Source organism: Halyomorpha halys, unplaced genomic scaffold (assembly GCF_000696795.3).
Source record: "Halyomorpha halys isolate HHAL.00 unplaced genomic scaffold, Hhal_1.1 Scaffold297.1, whole genome shotgun sequence".
NCBI lineage: Eukaryota > Metazoa > Arthropoda > Insecta > Hemiptera > Pentatomidae > Halyomorpha > Halyomorpha halys.
Window position 1 is genome coordinate 534,991 of NW_027109687.1, and position 21,119 is coordinate 556,109.

Sequence of the window (21,119 nt, forward strand, 5' to 3'; positions counted from 1 at the left end):
GATTTTTAAATCTAAAATTAATTTTCTATAACACAAGAGAGTTCATGTGTCCTTTGCGCCTTTAACGTTAACGTGTAATACAGAACTGCTAAACCTGTAGTATCATTCACTGTTGCAGGCAGTATGACAAATTACATTGAGATGGAGAATGTATAAAATAGACTTGAAACATACATTTGTGATTAATTTGAAATTTCCAATGGTTACGCTAACTTAAAAATTCAACAATTTATCTCTGAGAACAATTCAACAAATATGATAAATACGACACAGGACACACAGCGCCCTGTCCGCCATTATGAAACTTTCCCTCAAGGCAGCGACGTAGTTCTGTTTGTAGTGCTTCTCCCTAAATGTCTGCTTAACGTATATAAATCTAGCCTTCAGTAGTTCAATATTTAGGTAGTCTTCTGCTTAGAACAAGTTTTAAGTGTTGTGTATTAATTTTCTAGTTAAATTTATTAGGATTTCAAGTAATCCTGGGATACGTTTTAGAAGTTCTTCTTCATAACATCGGTTATCTCTTGGTTCTCAAATACAATTATGAATAAAAAAACTGTTAAAACATATGCTACGAAGAGAACACCATTAAAAGCCAGTACTAGAAGTACTAACATTCTTAAAGGTAAGCTTATATTTCAATTACTGAAATAATTATGAAGTTATATGAGTGTATGGGTTAGTTTTGAGTATTTGTGAAAACAAAATGAAATTATTGATTGATATTGTGCCTAGAATCTACAGAATTAACTCCTTCAAAAACAAAAAATAATGAAGTTGAATCAAAAACAAAATCTGTGGGTCCTAAAAGGAGATCTCTTCGCCTTAAACAAGACCAAGCTAAAGAAAATAGGGAACATAAAAAGAAAGGTAAATATGTAAAGGTTATAAAGTGTTCTGATTATCTTACTATTTGTTTACAGTTTTTGTTTGATTTTTCTTTTAGATCAAGAAAACATAGATGTGAAAAAGAAAGGAAAGAAAGATGAAAAAGTGGTTGTGAAAGAAGTACCAGAAAAGAAGGACTCATTGACAACTATCAGTTGTAACACCTGTTTCAAAAGCTTTAAGTCACCAGCAGTATGTTAAATACTTATTGTAATAATTAAGATCAGTTCAGTTCTCTAACTGATGTTAAGTTGTATGTCACAAATCTTTCTATTTTTGTAGGGCTTGAAAATTCATTTGAAGAAGTGCACCGACAAGGCTACTGACTCTGAAATTAAAAATGAATCACAGAATGTTAGTAGTGCAGTAGTTACTGAGAATGGTATTCCTAATTCTGGACCAACAGACAACACAAATGCTGTTCCATCACCAGATAGTAAGTAAAGTTCATTCAGTATAATTACTACCTTTCATCATTTTATCTGCTTGGCAATTCCTTATTGTAGGACTTTAAATGGGTTTAGTTACATCATAAATATTCAACATGAACTGAGCCTTTCAGTTGACATAATGACTTACTCCAATTTCAACAGTTCTTGTAATATAATATTTCTTGTTGCAAAATGCTTTCCATTTTCTTTTATAGTAAGTATAGTTGAAGTATATTAATAACATTGGACTTAAATTTTCCATTCTGCTCTACTACTAATATTAAATTGTTAATAGAATCAATATTGTGAATAAAGACTGTTTTTATGGGTTTATCCTGTCGTCTGAAAGGCTCATGTATGTTAAACTAATTATTTAATAATTATGCTATGAAAACATTAATCAGACTGGTGAAACAGAAAAACTTAATGCTCATACGCCTGCACTGTCAAACTCATGCTAGAGTTCATGTGTTTCTCAACAATTTCCATTACCTTCTACAATTTTATATATTAATCAATATTTTTTCCTTAATCTTTGACTTTCCAATGTAATATAATAAATCTATATTACTGCTCTTATTTCTGGAAATGTGCTTTCAACCTGGAAAATATTTTTCCCTTGATATCTTTAAGCTAATTATCAAAGCTTCTACTCATCTGATTTTTATTACTGCTAACAATGAGACAAGGTTAATTATTTCTGATAAATAAAATTATCGGTACTTTAAGCTATTCTCTCAAATGAAAGGCTCTCATAATGGTATTGAATTGTTATCTCAGAAATAACTCCTTTGTTTATATTAAATCAATGGTCATTGAGGACTTTATGTACCAAAATTCTTAAGTGCTCGGTTCGGCTCTTAAATTGATTTATGTGACTCTTTTGATTTATTGTACTCTTATGTAAAAGCAATTTTTTAGCTAAAGCAAGAAATTTCCTTTTTAATAATAATTTTTTGTGAATACCTCTATGAAGTCCCATGTACAATCACATTTTATTAAAAACCATATACAACTGACCATTGTGGTCTTCTAGTACCAGCAGAAGAGATTAAGAGCAGCAATATTACAAAAACATCTGCTTTTTGACCCGAAAGGAAAGTGTCACAACTCTGTTTTGTTTACCAGTAATAGAGTCTTGGAAAACTATAGCAATAATATCTTATTTTATGAAAAATATTCACTTACAGCTTTGGTTTATATAACTTTTGATTTATTCTGAAAAAAATATTAATTCATAAATATCAATTTTTGCCATTGAAGCTATGTTTGTTTTATACAATAACATGAAATGTATCTAAGTAAAGTAAATCTGTTTTCAGATAGTGTCTTTGTTCGAGCTGAGTGCCATTGCTGTGGGGAAGATGCCGAGACTGCTCATAGTGTAAGTAGTTATAGTTTTGCTTTAATTTATCTTATCTCCTTTTAAAAATATGTAATCTTTTTCTGTTTATTTTTCATTAACAATAGAATGTATTTCCATCTACAGATCTTTATATTTGTATGTATGAATATTAATATTATGTATTCTTGACTCCTTACATCTGGTGAAATAAATGTATAACTCCTTGGAGGTACCTTTTGGAAATTAGGATGGAATGTTACACCACTAATCGGAAATATAGTTTGATATAAATATTAAAAAAATATTGGGGGCACTGTTTGCTGGTAGAAAGTCCTAAGATGCTGCTTTTGTGTTAGTCCTTATATTAACACTTCCTTACCACTGATTTAATTAATTATTTAATCAATTACCCTCTACCACCTACCTTCAATTTGTCGAAATTTGAAAATTTAAAAAATGGTTTGTAGTCAACAACTATTAAAATACTAACATAAACAACTTCTATATTTTTAGATAGAGCTTTGAACTGCTGCTGATAGAATTTTGTCTTCCTTTTTTTTTTTAGCAAAATTATCAATTTAAGGAAAAACATTTGTTTACAATACAGTATTTTATAAATATTTCTTCACCTCTTGATTACTTTTTCTCTATTTTAATTGTTAGAAATGTGATTACAAACACATAGGAAATGTACTCAGCAGGATAACGTATAAGTATGTTCTATAGTATAATGAAAAATAGGGTGCTAAAAATGTGTCCCTTGTTAATACTGGACAGTACAAATAGACATGAGTATAGGTAGTAACACGCAGGCTAAGTGAAAGCCCACAGGGCAGCTAATGCTATCTCAAAATATAGATACCCACAGCGCCCAATGGCAGTTGAAAATATTCTGAAACATTTTAGTAGATGGAGATGAAATAAATGAGTACAAGAAATTATGTTATATCAAGATACATATACATATATGCAACTTTTTATAACACATTAACCACTTCCAGATGCAAACATAATTTATCTACTGCGGGATATCTTGTCTAGAGTTAATTCTTCACTGCTTCCTCTCACCAGATATCTCATCAGGAACTGTGAAAGAGTCAATCATTGAATGCTTCTCTTTATAATCTAAAAAGTAAAGTCGAATGTCCAACCTTCCACACTATTTGCTTTTAAAATGCAAATTAGTGTTGTCAGTTCTGGACTATATAAAACGAACATTCTTGAATTGCTTCATTGTTGGTACTGTAAGCTGGGGCTTAGTACCAATCATCAGTTCAAGAAACATTAATTAAGAAACTCTCCATAGTAGTGAATTATAATAGTTTTCATACAGATGGATGGACTGTAAGTTAATTTGATGGAGATGGTCAGGGATGCAGTGAAGAAGTAAAAAAAATAGTAATTAATTAAGAAATTATAATTAGGCAGATAGTAAATAAATAGTCATTACTATTTTTTCTTCCTTCTTGACTAGAATCTTGACCATCTCCTTTAAAAATAATAGTTTTACATTATAAACTCACAATGACTAAAAGAAAAAATTAACAGTTTGCAAGTTCCACTAAAGAATGGTGATAAATCAAGGATAACAAGATACAAGGCACATATGATCTGTTTTCGATAAGCTTTAATAAAAATTAAAGTCATATATCAGACAGTAGCTAGAGAGATAAGGGCCAGTGTTTAATCTCACTTCCTTACTGTTTTCTATTACTAGTCGAAGTTCTGTTGTTGCCTAGCTTTTATCATGACCCAGTGCCCAATTGTTGTACTACAATCGCAAGAAACAACAAAAATGCATAAGTTTACACTCTGTTCCATGAAGCTCACATTCTGTTTTTTTAATTAACTTTTCTTTTTCTCCCTTCTTGAGAATTTTTATTTTTATCTATTTATTTTATTGTATTTTTTATTTATATGTGTTTTGTTTCCAATTTATCATTATTATTCACAATCCTTCAATGTTTATAGTGTGTAAATAGAGGTGTCTTTTGCACAAGACTATACCTCCCTCCCCCATAATCAATTGTCAAAACAAAAAAACAAAAAAAAAAAAAAGAAAGAAAGAAATCTGTTATATTAGCAATGTAAGGCCCACCAGGCTAATCTGGTGAAATAGTATTAAAAAAATTATTATCCAATATAAAATAATAATATTTTATTATTTTTTTTAGGTTGGTGATTTTGAATGTAACGACTGCAAAAAACTTTTCCGCCTCAAGGCATCTCTTGAGAGGCACTTAAGGGTTATCCATGGTGGTGAAAGTCATGAATGTCCTCAATGTGGGGCCAAATGTCCTGACAAGGGTACACTCGCGAGGCACATGTACACACATACAGGTATTTCATTGTCTGCAACTTTTTCAACTTGTGTAAATATAATGTACAATGTTACAAATATATTTTTGAAAATGTTTCAACTATTCTATAATTTTTTATTTACTTATAAATAACAGGACAAGATATCAAAATAAATAAGGATGAACAATTTTAATTTCTTAATTTAATGGGTTTTTCCCAATTAGTTTATCTTTAATACGAAAAAAAAAAAAGCACATGTGATTTATCCATATATAAAATAGTTGTAATAAAAGAGGTCGTTTACTGATTAAGGAAAAAAAATAGAGATAAGTCTAGTTTCTGTACTTTTAACAGTTCTTTGGAGAAATAGTTAATAATAGGCTGGTGGGAAGTTGAATAGAGATACATTGATTTCTCCCAGAATTAGAATTCCACCTTGGTGTTTATAACTACCATCTATTAATGTTATTTTTATTGACTTCTCATGGTATTCGGTTTCTTGATTGGGCCCTATATTTCCTATACTTTTGTCACAGATTTTAGTGAAACAACTTTTGGATAGTCCAGTTAAATGATAAAGTTTATTTGAAATAATATTTTTAAATTAAATCGTCAAAGAACCTAAATGAATTACTTAAAAAAAATAATCGATTATTTTACTGGAATGTATCTCATCAAATATTTTTTCTGGATTTATAATTTTGACAAGAAGTTAATATAACTTCATTTTAGAGACAGCCAAGTACTGTGTCAGTAAAGTTCCACCATATAAATGGGTTTTAATGTGACAATTCGTTCACTGCTACTAAATTTACTGTCAACTATCATGCTAGACTTAGTGTGACAATACTGTAGTGTCGGCAACTTATATACAGTTTTCACCATTTCAGTAGCGTGACAGTAGCTTCACTGCCACTCATGTAGTGTCGACTATCACGCTGGATCTAGTGTAACAATACTGTCCCAACAGTAAAAGGTGCCATGATGGTCTTCATTTTTTTTTTTTATCTCAAAAATCCTAAAATTTCTCATCAACTCTCCAACCCCATGCTATCAGTTCTTTATATTCTCTCTCTCTCTCTCTCTCTCTCTCTCTCTCTCTCTCTCTCTCTCTCTCTCTCTCTTTTTATATGAGTTGAGCTTTATTATTTTTATTTTGTTTTATAGGATTCAAGCCTTATTCTTGCCCTGTTTGTAAACAAGAATTTTCTAGAAAATATCATTTAGTGAGGCACAACATGCAAACTGGATGTGATGGAAAAGAGAAACCAGTATTCCCTTGTCAGGTATTTAAATTTCTACTTCTAAATTTCTATTTTAGTAACTTCTAATCTTTTTTTTATCCAAATAAAATGTTTTTATACATTTTTATTGGACTTTAGAGTTACTTTATGTTATTATGTTTTTATTTTATTATTATCATTTTTTTCTTTTTCTCTATCATTTTCATTTGTATGATAGTTTGTTTTCAGAAATTTTAACTTATATTTTTTTTTTCAGGTTTGTGGTCGTGAATTCAATCGTAAAGATAACTTACGTGAACATCTTAGAGCTCATGCTGGACAAACTAAAAGGAAAAAGCTTTTTTCATGTGATTCTTGTGGAATGGAGTTCTGTGGCACTAATTTGCTCCAGATGCATAAGAAAATTCATTCTGGTTAGTGCAATTTAAGAAAATTACATTGACCTACTTCTGTATTTAATTCATTGTTTTTATGTTTAAAATATTTTAGGTTATAAATAAAATTATTAAAGTTTTTATCAGTTATTATTTTATGGAAAGAATAATTAATTTATTATTGAACATAATACAAAAAGAAGAATAAAAATAATATTTTATTTTTACTGATGTTACATCACATGTCAAACAGATTCTTGTTGTCTGGTGTCAGATACCCATATTTGAGTTATTCTAATTATCTCTAAAAGGCATAATAATTTTTCAAAATTTGATTTATTTAATTTAACATACTTTTAAGTTGTAATGCAATCCAAAAACATCATCACTTGTTTTATCTTGTTAAATGATGTTCCTTGATCAACAGCTTATTTCTGAGTCAAATCCTCCTAAATTTTATGTGTGTGTAAAGAGTTTTTGTAGATATTTGATGTTAAAATTTGCAAGTACTAGTGGGATCTGACTTCCTTTTTTTTAAGAAATTTCCTTGACCTCACTGATGTGATTTTCCTTGACCTAATTTCTTTCAAATTTTTTTCCATCTTTGTTCAATGCTTGCTCCTAATGCCATTACTATCAGACTTGAATTGGACATACTGTACCCATAATTACAAATACAGAATACTACTTGCCAAAAGCATTAATGTATCCTACATACATTTTTATTCAGTACTCACTTATGATGAGTAATGATTAAACTTGTATTTGTACATACAAATACAAATACTGCCCAATATTTATGAGCAGTGAATACATTGGTATTTGTACTCATTAATTATGAGCTCTATTGGTATTTGTATTCATAATATCTGAATACAATTACATATACTTTCTTACAATGTAATTTATACATTTTTGTACTCAGAATTGAACAAAACTAGTTTAACTCAGGACTGTGCCTGTGGGGAGGTGCCCTTTGGGACAGAATCCTTCAACCTGGAGGAAGGCTTTAGCCTTTTCAGTCTGCAAGCTGTCTACCAAAGGTGAAGTATCGATCCCTACACATAATGGACATAACAGAAAACATGTAGTCCCTTTCACTTCTCCCACTAATGAGGCTGGCAGTACAGATAGGTTTCACTACTATCAGAGAAGATATTACAAAGGACAAAGTGGCAGGGTGGATCTGACTTTACTATTGTACATATATATAATACAGTAGTATCAATTCCTTTTTTAGCTCCCAGGAGTTATTGATTTTGACAAGTGAGGTGTCAAAAGAAAGGAAACTTTGTAAAGAAGTGATAAATCTTAATTTTGATTTTTAAATTCTTACTGAAACTTGATTAAAAGCTATTTTAAAAAATAAAAGGTTTCAAAACTCTGACAGAGGTAAGTCAGCAGATTGGGACGGTACAGATTGGGTTATAAAGATTTCAATATGATTTCCTACGGATTGTATATTGGGGGGCCCTGTGTTATCCTATGCGAGAGTTCTCGCAGCTTTGTTCTTATGCCTTATCATTGATGATTACCATAGTATTAATACTACATTCATTCGACGTTAAAACTATATCATGTAGATTTCTGTTTTTGTTTTTAAATACTATATTTATGTGTCTTAGGAAATAAATAATAATAATCCATTTTTCCTCTATCAGTGCTCTAAATTCAGTATTACTAGATCCAGACTGTAACTATTTCATTCTTATTTATTTGTGATTGTAATGATTTTCCATTATTTTTTGTTTATTTTATAGGAGAGAAACAATATTGTTGTGACTTCTGTCCTAAGAGGTTTTCATCAAGTGGTGCTATGAAGAAACATAGAAGAACTCACACTGGAGAACGACCTTTTGAATGTTCAACGGTTAGTATTCAAAAATTATTTTTTCTAATTTATTCTCATTTACTTTAAATGGAAAATAAAAGCTTTAAAAAACCACAAAACTTCATTTGAGGTTTAAAAAATGTTTGCTTATTTATAAGGATTCAAAATAATATGCCATAATTTTGCTCAATATTCATGACTTCAAACTTTTATTAACCTCCTCTCCCACATGACATTTCTTTTTACCTTTAATATTATATATTTCCATTGAGGATAATTCTAATCATTATATTTGTTTTTTGTGGGGAAAAAAAAGAAATTTAAATTTTAAACTGAAATTTACATTTTGTAAATAAATAACATTGTTTATATTTGTAATAATTAAAAACTATATAAACAATTCATTTAATTTAATTATTTGGTTCTTTTTCCTGTCTTACAGGGAATACATATAAGGTAAGATAGACAGTACGATTGTATGAACATAGGTTAGATTCACACAATTTCTAAATCATGTGTTTGTTTGTTTTTTTTAAAGAGTTGGCTTATTTTTTATATAATCACTGCTTTATTGGAAATAGAATCATCTCTTCTTTTTTTTACCAGCTTTATTCATAAATGTTTTGTAATATTATTGTTTATATAAAATTTCTTATTTGTGATTCACTTTTACTATGGGCTTGCTGAATGTTTTATATTTATTACATGTAGTTTCCTCATTTATAAGTAATTATTTATTTTCTTTTAAACAGTGTGGTAAAAGATTTGGTGCTAAAGAGACTTTAAATCGTCATGTCAGAATTCACACTGGATTTAAGCCTCATGAGTGTCAATATTGTGGTAAACGTTTCATACAATCTTCTCAATTAAGATCTCATCTATTTTACCATACTGGTCAATCAGGTAACTAGTCAAGTATTTTCCAGAAATGTTACTTATTGAAAATATTATTTTGTGATTCTTAGTATTATTTTTTTATTTATTATTATTTATTTTAATTTTTTTTTTTGGATTAGTTCTTTTACCTCCAGAGATTTTTGTTTGCGAACTTTGTGGAAAGTCATTTAACCGAAGAGCACGGCTAAACGAACACACTAAGTTTATTCACCTTGGTGCAAAACCATTTGAATGTGATCAATGTCCTAAAACTTTTATTAGAAAGGAAGACCTAAACCGTCATCTGATCATTCACTCTGGGATAAAAGGTTAGTTGAATATGATTCTTTTCTGATGGTTTTATTGTTCATGAATTTTATTTGAGGTTACCTTTTGTTGTTGTAATTAAACTTAACTTTAATTTAATATGTATTATGAAGTATTTAATATTCATTAATTTAAAAACTAATTAAAATTGCTTTAACAAGCCAAAGGAAGGAAACCTTGCTGTTGCTAATAAAATGTTAAACAAAGTAAAAAACAGATATTTTAACCTGAGAGTAATGTCCAAAGAGCTTAGGATGGCTGAAGATCCACTGTTATTCTCATTCTATTCCATTTTTTAGCCATGGGTATTAGGTCAAAGTGTAAGTAGCAAGTGCTGTGAGCAATCTGTGAACAAAAAATTAAACATGGCAAGAGCTGCATCTCTCTACGTCCCTACTCGTTTTCCTTGTTCAATGTTTATATTTAGTTTACCATTAACATAGTATACTTAACTTAAACTTACTATTCATTAATAAGCTATTATAGTTTCGATTTGATATTTGCATTAGATGATCACTTCTGAAACATAAAGTACTAACTAGATATATATAATTAAAATTTTCATTTAGAGATTAATCTATGAGGATATCAGGTTCCAAATGGATACCATGATTAAGTGGTGATCATAAAGAAATCTTATTATAAGTTTGTTTTTTAATGGTATATTATAGTACAAGCTTCGATAATTACTTCAAGTAAGAATCAAGAAATTTTTTATTCACAGCCTTCTTCTTATATGCTTATGTTAATAATCATTGTGTTATTTTTTTTGTTTCAGCCCATAAATGTCCAATTTGCACCAAGTCATTTGCAATGAAATCTTCTCTAAAAGTTCACCTTCTTACTCATACTAAGGTAAGATCGCAGAACCCTGCAATTGAAAAAATAAATCACTCTTATAACAATCTGTCAGCCTTCATAGCTAATTTCTTTATATTTATTTAAGAAAATTTTAAAGCCTACAAACTGATAACCTAAAACATATAATCACACAACCCTGAAAGGAATTGAACAATTCCTGGCTAAAAGCTCAAAAAGATCTCTAAAATATAAAAGCAATTCAATCTTATTGTAATGTCAATAACGTAAACTAAAAATCAGAAATGAGAATAGAACTGCTAGAGGATTCTGTTTTGGTTTAAAAATTGTTTAAAATAAATTAAAATTTTATTATAATTATTCCATTTATACATTTTTAAGTCAGGGAATTTTATAATTCTGTAACAGTCAGACTGTTATCAAACTCAATAGAGAGTTGAGGAATTTGCCAAAAATTTATTGCTATTTAAGTGGAACAATAAAATTAAATGTTACTCAATTAAATTAAAATAAGTTGGTACCCAAACATTTATTTTCTTGTTGTTTACAATATAGCCTCAGGGCTTGTTACATATTCAAATCTATTGACAAATATTTCTAAGTGTTCTAGGTTTTACATTAACAGTTGGTCTTTCTCATTCTCAAATCTCTGGATTATTTGATAAATCAATTAATTTTGTGTAATGCCGTTTGTTTTTTATTTATATCCCAAAATAAGATGTAAAAATATTAATTTCCACTTATCATAATCATAATTCCAAAAGACATAGTTATAAGCTATCAAGATTTTGTTTACTCAAAACACTTACACGTAAAATGGGCTAAAATAAAGATTTTTTTTTTTGTTTTTTGGAACTTCCAATTTGTACATAGCGAGTGGTTATAGAACAAAATTATTAGTTTTCCCAGTAGGCATTTTAATAACATTGTTTTATAACAATTACATATCATTTTATAGTATTGTTTTTTTAAAGATATTTGTATTTCAAAATGTTTATATTGGTTTTAAACACTTGAGCACATAATATTTCAAATTTTTTTTTATTTATTTCCTTACTTGAGGGGTATGGAGAGGTTGGGAAGAATTTTATTTAAGATAGGGAACAATCGATAATTGACCAAAAGGTGTTGGTAAACTCTAAATAAAAAGCACATATATAAAGCCTCTGTTATTATCTTGTTGAATACATCGATGTATTCATGTATGTATTAGGTATAAACCTTGAGCTTTCATAAGGTTGTAGAGCCTCATGCTTAATGTACTTTATGTTTTCTTGGCTTGTACACAATTCATTAGAATATTTAATTTAACATAGGACATAGTGGAAATTGATTTATTGTTTAAAATTTTCTTTGTATTTAAAATGTTAATAGTGTCTGTTTTAATTTTAATTCAACAAACAAATATTAATACAGTAAATTGTTAATTATCTGAAATGATACAAGGAGGGGTTGACATTGCCCATTCCTAAAAAGTAAGCTTGAAGATTATTTTCTCTAAAATTAGATTTCCTATAACTAATCTAATGGAACTCCAGTCCATTCTTGTCAGTTTTGATAATATAAAACATGTTAGTTGTTTGATGAAATCAGTTATTATAAGAAAATAATTCTATTTTTTTTTCATTCAAATGTGTTGGTTGTTTGCCTTTTATTTAGGAATTCAATTTCGGTTATCTGAACCACTCCCAATGAAATTAGTGAAAATTTAGATAATTGATGCTCTACTGCAGGGGTGGCCAACAAGTCAATCGCGAGCCCAATTTTTGTCAATGGGGTGGAATTCCGTGTACCTTGGGCTTTAAAGCGGATTGTAGAAAACTAAACTTTCTAGCAATAGTTGAATGCATTCTTGGAATTTACGCTGGTCGTTAATTCCCATAATTCTGACAGCCTGACACTCCTCAAACTGCACAATATATTTTGACTTACTTTTTACACTTGTCACCCCACACAATGCGTTTTATTTTTTTTATGGGACTATATCTCAAAAATTTAATAAGTGATTTAAAAAATAAGTTTATTAACTTATCTACCCATACTTCAATGGAATACACCTTATACTGAAACATAGTAAACATTTCACAACCCTACATCAGTGTAAGTCGATCGCGATGCACTTTTAACATAAAAAGTATATATTATATACTGAAAAGTTGGCCTCCCCTGCTCTACTGTAATTGAAATATGTAATTTAATTTAATAATATTAAAATATTATTTAGTCATTTTTTCATGACACATATAGTCAGATAATGTTAAAAAATTATCTTGGTGTCTTATACTATAAATATCTTTTTTCTTAAAGGAACCTCCCCGTTCATGTGATGAATGTGGTCGAGCATTTATCAGACAAGATTGTCTCCTTCGGCATATGAGAAACAAACACCGGGATATGCTTGAAGAAATCAGAACAGAAGCTGAAAAGAAAAAATTGCAGCAGCAACTACTACAAGTATGTCCTCTTGTAATGGAATCTCATATATTTTAATCTTTCAATAAATTACTTATCAATTTGCCAAATAGAAAGGTTATAGTCATACCACAACTAAAATTCTCATCATATTTTAATTGAATAATTGTTTTACTATTCTGTGATATAAATCTGCAGAAATGCTTTTTAAAAACATTCTTGTGTCATTTGGAATTCCAGGTTGCTGCAGAAGCCAGTTTAGTTGATGGTTTAGAAGAAAAAGGAGAATTGGATGAACGTGGTCTCACTGAAGCAGTCTCTGAATTACTTACCCTGCTTGTTGACGAAGCTACATTAGTTGGTTTAGGATGGCCTTCAGAAGGAGTGGAGTCACTTTTAGAGTCTGTGATAAAGCGTTGTGGCCATGATCCTTCACCCCGCACCACACCGTCGCATGAAAGACTGAGGCACAATGTTAAACTGCTATTTACTGTAGTCATTGATGATTCTGCTGTTAAAGCTCTCCTCAACAACCAAACAATTGATCAAGTCATTCTACACGTTCTTAGACTGGCTAAGTCATGAGGTTCCTTTCTTTAAAACGCTAAGAATCTTTTTTTTTTTCTTTTTTTCAAGAAAATGTTTCGACTGAGGGAATATCTTCTTATTTTGTTTTAAAGTTTATTGTGTAATTAAGTGTGATAATTATAATAAAAAGAAATTTGTACATATTTTCATTGAAGCAATAATCAATGAAGAGATTTTTTAAAAATATATATTTTGTTACTACTGTTACATATTTTTATATTTTATATTAGCAATTCAAGCAGCTACTATTTGATTATACACAAATTTTATAAATCATGTTGAACAGGCCTTATTCTAATACACTTGAGATGGAAAAATTATATACTTATATCTTAAGTAATTGTTTTAAACTATATTGATCCAATTGATAACTTATATGGCAGCATTTGTAATATTTAACTAGTGATGGTATTGTATATTTCTTTTATAAAAATATATGTATTACCTTGTCAAATTTGAAATTATTTTATTATATATTTATATATATTGATTTATATTGGGATATTATTTTTAAAAAGTGTATTTTCTAAGTTTTAGATAAATATTATAAGACCATAAAATTTAGTTGCTTGTATGAAAGGATGTAATTTATTTATATTAATTAAGATTTTTTGAACATATTTTAATGTATGTAGTCTTGTCTAAAATAAGTGATGACTGAAAAATAATTTTCATAATTGAAGTGTGTTCTCACTTTAAATGCAAAACAATTGTTTATTCTTTAAATAAAGATATAAAGTGAGTAATTATCATATTAAGAATAAATTAACTTTTACTATGTTATTTAGGGATTTTTTTTTTCAGATTCTGTAACAGTCCGCATTTACCCAAGCAGGTTCATTAGTGGCATATAGGGATGTATTAATAATTGTATATTTTACCTTAAGCAATAATTATGATATTATATATGTTTATAAATATAATAAAAGTTCAAAACACACTAATTTCTTCTTTTTTCTATTTATTTTAATTATCTACCAACCTTTCCTTTCGTCCAAACAGGACTAAAATTTTATTGAAAAACCAATATTAATAAGAAAGAAGTCTAGTTGAAGGAACGATCAGAAAAGTTATTAAATGTATATGATTATAATTGAGTAATATAATGGTGAAAACAACTGTATAAAATAAATAAAAGGGCAAAAGAATATGTAAACAAGAGAACAAACATTAAAAATTATACACAGTCTGAAGAGTAAAATAATTAAATAAAAGTAAAAAACTTGAAACATAAAAAAAAATTTAAATTAATAGGTGAATCTTACGATGGAGATAAAATAAATGGAATGTGATATAATCTTTTAAAAAAAATTATATTAAGTATAAGCAAAAATTAAGAAATAAAACAATGGAATAAGACTGGAGAAAGACAATAAATAAATTTAAAGTAAAAATTAAAAAAATATAAGGAAATAGATATCAAATAAAGAAGAGGGTAGGGTAGGAACAGTGATAATTTTTTAGTTAATTATGTTTAATGAGGTTTAAAATATATCTGTAGGCTAGGTCCTACAGTCAACTAAATATAGTCCTTATCAATTATATGATTAACAGGTTTTTCTTCAAGATTTATATGAATAGGCTCAGCTATGAGGCATTGGGGATTATGGGAAAGACAGAAACTTAGTCAAAGTTAAAGGAATGGTTGAAAGTCAAAACATGTTCAAATTGTTTGAAGGCAAATGAGTTACAGGAGCTTTATTCCACTCACTCACCCCATCCCCCTTCCTGCAAGGTGGCAGGGTAGGAAGGACCCCAGAAACTCTATCAATGTTACCCCTCCTTAAATCCTTCACTTGTCCCTCCTCAGCCTTTGTTTTCTTTCTTATCATTATTTTTATTTATTTATCTGTTTATAACTAATGATCTCACAGAGACCACTAGCAGATATTATATTAAGAGTTTCCACATAACAAGCTTCTCAATACATTGATAAGTATTTAACTAAGACCTTCAAGTATCCATGGTATAAAAAGGTATCTCACTGTGAGGTAACTCACTTTGAAGTATGTTCTTCACATAATGCATTTATTAATTTCTATTATTAAGTATATTCTCTGTTTTTAGAGGGATCAGAAAAAAAAGTTTCAGTACTTGATGGATGATTTGTGTTGGGAAATATGGGCTATAAGGTGGTTGAGGTTGTTGGTTTGCCAATGTGGAAGAAATTATAATTAGTAGTAGAATCAGGATTCCGATATAATACATAGACACATATAGATTGAGGTTTTAAGCAATATTCATATTTTTAGGATAGGGTTATTTGTATTTAGGAAGTTTACAAGAATACCAATCAGTGGATTTTCTGATCTGCCATGAGAGACTCCCTTGCTCCAAACCTACTTATTCTTGTAAACTTTTTTTTCTGTAATTTTTGTACCCTTCTTGACCGCCATCAGGACCATCTTTCTACAATAAAATAACAGGCCAAAAAACAAAACAAAATCGAATTCAATCAACAAATTCTTCTTGAATTTAAGTTTGCTTTGGAACTGCCTGTTGTGGAACCACAGTAAAGAAATAAGCTCTTGCATATGGTAATATCTTTGTAACACGTCTATTTCAACCAAAAAGCACTATTCTTTTTTTTTTGTCAGATGTGCCACTATTCAAGAAAATCTGGGAAATACTGTCTGAGCTACCATAGATATTAAATTTTATTGTGAACAATCAAATGCATCGGTTTTTTTATCCAATTGATGTTAATGGTTAAATTAATTTTTATGTTTGAAAAATTGCTGTTTTATTTTGTTTCCAGTTATATTGTTAAATGAAATTATGAATAATATTATTCCCAAGGTTGCTACCTGCTCCGTATTTCCAAGGACATATCCCGTATTTTAACTTGTTCGAAGTCCAGCGTCCTACAATGGGAAACTATTTGTTCAGTATTTCAATGATTCTTTAAGCTTAAATCTGAAAGATTATTTTTATAACACTGGTCCTGGAAATGGCTTGAAAGAATTTTGATAGAGAAAATTGTAACTCACATGACATATGTATGAAAAGTATGAATATTGGCAAACTAAATATATCTATGAAAAGAAGGTAAGAGCAAATTGACTGACCTACTAAAAGATAAATAAATTGATCCTGAAAAAGGACTGTAGTCTATAAAATAAAAACCTGTCATGTTGTTACGAATTATTGACAAGAATGGGAAAAATTCATCATAAGTCATAGAGGCTCCAAACTCTCGGGAATATCGTTACTATGCCGTGACTCACTAGTGAAGTTCAAACCCAAAGGGTATTTCTGCCAAGCTCAAATTTTAATCTGATTTGAGATGAATTATATTTTTAATAAAGGGTTAAGAGAAACTGAAAGAAATTTTTCTGAAAAAATTTACTTCCGGATTATGACTATACAGTGCAAGTGGGTGAGTGTTTATCCATGTTCGTGTGATTCATTCGATGGAGCGACAGTCGTGTAGCAGCGAAAATAGGACATTTTAAAACTTTTTTTAATTTTTTAAATTATCTTGTCACAAATTTGAGCGCTTTAATTTGAAATAATATGTTTTATTTTTGCAAATCAACATTCGTCCGAAAATAAATCTCTAGTGGAGGCCGAGCTTTTACAAGGATACTTGGTTTTACCCTTTAAAGGGGTGATAAGTATATTTTAATTTCCAACCCTATCTTATTTTTCCACCTTTGCAAATAATCTTATACACACAAATATGCTTTAGACCTTTTTTGAGGGATTATCTGAACATGTTGCTCAGTAATATAGTTTTATTGAAAATTTGTCCATATTAGCTAAAAATTAATTTAAAATAAAGTATGACATTTTTCTAGGCATTAGAAACGGTGATTAAAATGTATGGGTTTTTTAAATTGTTTTAAAACTTAGTCGATCGAAACGATTCAGTCAAAGTTTAGGCAATGTTATGTTTTGACAACACTTAATCTTGTTAGTACCTCAGTGGAAGTTGTTAAAGCCTTTAGTTCTGTCAGGTTATAAATAAAGATTGCGGGAGTGTAAACTAATTTAAATATTTGTTTACACATCCCTCAGGATGTCATACGAAAAGGTTGGTTTGGTTAAATGGAAACTATAACTGTTTCTGTTTATCATAAAATCTTTTCCTTAACTCTTAATTATTAGTCAATAAATTATTGATGTAATTTTAGGAACTTTTCAAACTAGAGCAACCCCATGGAGATGGTGAAATATATTTTGCCTGGCAGAAAGGCAGTGGACTGTATTTAGCCACAGTTGGAAATGATGTATCCATTTGTGTTTATAATCGACAAGGGAAACTCCATGAACGAATTAAATTACCTGGGTAGGACTCTTCTGAATTCCATTGTTAGCTTATTTATTACTGAGCTAGTGGCTGTGAGATGGTTTATCAGCTCTTGTCTATTAGATCTATAAATCTAAATGTTATTGTCACACTGGTATATTAACTCACCAAACATTAAATTATGCTAGTTACATCATTTTAAGTAAAAATTACAACAGTCCAAATTTTAAGGAATTTTACCAATAATAAAACTATTGAAGAAAGTTATATACTTAACCGAATCATGTTAAAGCAAAATATACCATACATGACCCAAGTGTTCTCATTTTCATCAATTATACTTATATTTAAACCTGTATTCCTTTTGTTTTTCTTGAATTATTTTGTAACAATTATTAGAGGCAATCTTTTTAATACATCTTTGAGCTAAAGTTGTGTACGATTTCTTAGACTACTTCATGTACTTACTTTGCATAATGTCTATTATAATTGTTTATATTTTGAAATCCAATAGGTAGCACCAATGGTTATCCAGAACAAATGTGATCATCAAGATGGTCCTTTTGGAACTTGACAAAGAATCCAAAGTTGCTGTGTTAGTGTTTAAATTTTGAGAATTCCAAAATTATAAATGATAACAAAATTAATAACACCATTTCACTCAAAAATAATTCTAGCAGTTAAAGGTATATTCAAAAAAATTAATAAGAAATGTATGATTCGGTTATGAAATATACAATCTACCATGGTAAATTTATATTGTGATAGATGGAAGAAGTGCAATAGTAAAGCACATCAACTCTAATAAACAAAGAACATCTCTTAATCCAGCTGCTTCAACATCTAAAGTCACTATAATTTTCAAAACTTGTTGTTTTGAATCTAACACACACAAAAAAAAAAAAAATATCAATTATTAAGGGTACTTTCAGTTAACCTACAGTCGTTAATAATCACAGGTTTACAAGTGTTGATTGCACTATCAATTTACCAAAAAAAATCAGCATTCTCATTTTTGTGGTCAGCATGTCAGAAATAATTAGCTTTAACTATTCCTAATATTTTGTTTGTTTATTTTTATTAAAATTCTTACTTATAATTATTGTTCTTCTCTTAAAGTAAGTGATCACAAAGTAGTTACTAAAATATTTTTTGAAACCTATATGTAGGTGTTATTATGATAATATAATGTATTATATATAATATGTGTTAGTTGTCATTTTATGATAAAAAAAAAAAAAGAGTTCCTTAGTATCAACTATATCTTTTTATGCTGTCAGATTTTCTTCTTAAAAGAATTAGATATTCACATCTCCGCATATTCACAAATATCTTATTTATTTCACTGAAGTCTCCTGCTGACTATTTTGTTTTATTTATATTTCTTTCTAGACCTAACTGATAACAGCATCCATTAGCCTTGTATTAAAATTATTGCTTTTCATATTTTTATAAAAATCATAATTTAAAACGTCATAGTTACAAAATTATTTAATTAATGTTTATTATATGGTCTTATTATTTACTGATTGATTTATAATTTTTTTTAGACAGTCTAATTATTTATAGACTCATATTATAATTTTATTTTTTAGACAATGCACAGGTTTTGGATGGGACAGTGATGGTGATTTACTTGGAATGATCAGCGATGGATCCTTCATGATTATGCTATGGGACGCAAACACTGCAAAACGATATACTATTGAAACAGGTTTAAGAGATACTCTTACAGTAATTGCATGGTCGAAAACTGAACCTGTTGTTGCTGTTGGGAGTGCTAGAGGAAATCTTTGCATATATAACCATAGAACTTCAAAGTAAGTTTTATCTGAGCATTTTATGATATCTGAAAACTATATATTTACTAATTTATAATTACTTCTACATTGTTCTAGTCTTTTGTTAAAGGTAGATTTTCATCATACCTGATTGAATTGAATTTTTTTTAAATTCCTCCCTTAAATTGTCTTTTTTTGCTATTTTAATGTTTTCATTCCCCTATTAACTATGTGTTACTACATTTCGTGTGATAGGATTAACAGTGACTGTTATGGGTATCTTAATTATAAACCCAGTACCATGCTTATAAAAAATTTAAATTCCTTCTACTGTTAATTTTTTCTTGAATACCTAATATATTCAAGTGCCGTTTGTAGGTGAGGGAGTTGGAGCATCAACTTTAACTCCCTTTTGACTGTAGCAGCACTGTTGTTTCATAAATTGTTATTCCCCAACTATAATTTCTTTGGAAGAACAATGCCTCAATATAAAAATTTTGTTTTTCCTTGTTTTTGTTTTTAGGGGGATGTTCAATTCACCTATATTTGTTTAAGAAAAAACTTGTTAATAAAATAATATTATGACCATATTATATTAAAAAATGTTTGTTATTTTATTATTAGGCGAATCCCAGTTTTAGGGAAACATTCTCGAAGAATTGTGACAGCATCTTGGGGAGTAACTGGACTTCTGGCACTTGGCTCCGAGGATAAGACAATTACCATTAGTAATAACCAAGGTGATACCCTTCGAACTGTTCATCTCAGATTTGAACCTTCAGCTCTTCAGTTTGCTTCATTAAAAAATGATGATCGGTTATCACCAGATACCACAGTATGTTTTTTTATTTTATAAAACTATTAATGTTATGGGTTAATTTTCCTTGTTTGTATGAATTATATAACCTCTATTAGTTAATACACTGTATAGTAAACACTTTATTCATTCTTATTCTTTTATCATTCTCATGTTGATTACAGATAAGTGTTATTGTTGGAAGGAAGATTCTTTTCATATATAACCTCGATGATCCAGATAATCCAGTTGAATTGGCATTTCAAGGCAATTATGGAAACATTGTATCATATGAATGGTACTTTAATTTTTTAAGTACATTTTATTTTTCTATTATCTGCTTACTGTATGATGAGTCATTAGTAAAATTTCTGTAAATTATAATTTATTTAGAATCTTCCATCAACGGTTTGGTATAGAATGGTATCCACTCAGTTCTTAAAAAATAATAGTTGATGGTAGGTTATGAAAAGAAATTTTGGTTGGCAAGGAATTATACAAGACTGGCTGTCTCTAGTGCCATCTACTTCTAAAAATAAATATTTTATGGTATTTCTTATAAGCTTTAGAAAAGTATAAATTATTTCAACATGTTTTTATTTAATGGCTGTGCATTGGTAGAAACTTAATTTAATGTTTTATCACATACATTCAATAAATGGAAAAATGGCTATAATGGCCACCACCATTTCTCCTTGCAGATAGAATAAGAACAATTAACAGTAACATTTAGCTACCTTAGAATCTCACTGGTGAGTGAAACAAACAAAATTTGTGTTTTAGATAACAAGAAAACAATAAGAATAACTTCCGTGAATGCCTCCTATATAATTGTTGTTCAAGGTTAGTCAATT

General features: G+C 29.0%; 2 protein-coding genes across 4 annotated transcripts in view; both read left to right on the plus strand.

Moving 5' to 3' along the window:
- The first annotated feature begins 228 nt into the window (after positions 1–228).
- Positions 229–14,380, plus strand: LOC106680892 (zinc finger protein ZFP2). 2 transcript variants are annotated; one of them, XM_014420907.3, is made up of 15 exons: positions 229–402; positions 496–625; positions 736–870; positions 947–1,080; positions 1,171–1,324; positions 2,642–2,703; positions 4,839–5,004; positions 6,133–6,251; positions 6,466–6,622; positions 8,344–8,453; positions 9,167–9,317; positions 9,431–9,619; positions 10,396–10,472; positions 12,744–12,890; positions 13,089–14,380. In XM_014420907.3, the coding sequence occupies exons 2-15, from the start codon at positions 544–546 to the stop codon at positions 13,431–13,433; spliced, it is 2,028 nt and encodes a 675-aa protein (XP_014276393.1). In that variant the 5' UTR covers positions 229–402; positions 496–543; the 3' UTR covers positions 13,434–14,380. The 2 variants fall into 2 exon arrangements, with proteins under 2 accessions (XP_014276393.1, XP_014276392.1); XM_014420906.3 differs by having other exon boundaries at positions 229–625.
- A 1,905-nt stretch (positions 14,381–16,285) lies between these two features.
- Positions 16,286–21,119, plus strand: part of Oseg6 (intraflagellar transport protein Oseg6) — a 29,973-nt gene continuing 25,139 nt past the window's right edge. Inside the window, exons 1-5 of one of the 2 annotated variants that reach the window (XM_067047834.1) lie at positions 16,286–16,484; positions 17,573–17,727; positions 19,284–19,508; positions 20,094–20,304; positions 20,451–20,563. In XM_067047834.1, coding sequence (XP_066903935.1) covers positions 16,434–16,484; positions 17,573–17,727; positions 19,284–19,508; positions 20,094–20,304; positions 20,451–20,563 — 755 coding nt within the window. In that variant the 5' untranslated portion in view covers positions 16,286–16,433. Of the gene's footprint in view, positions 16,485–17,295; positions 17,473–17,572; positions 17,728–19,283; positions 19,509–20,093; positions 20,305–20,450; positions 20,564–21,119 lie in introns of those variants that run through there. The other variant, XM_014420908.3, reaches the window with a different exon arrangement.

Coding starts and splice junctions, on each gene's coding strand:
- LOC106680892 (XM_014420906.3), top strand. CDS start 544: ATGAATAAAAAAACTGTTAAAACATATGCTACGAAGAGAACACCATTA. Junction 1,081..1,170: donor AAAGCTTTAAGTCACCAGCA/GTATGTTAAATA, acceptor CTATTTTTGTAG/GGCTTGAAAATTCATTTGAA. Junction 12,891..13,088: donor TGCAGCAGCAACTACTACAA/GTATGTCCTCTT, acceptor TTGGAATTCCAG/GTTGCTGCAGAAGCCAGTTT.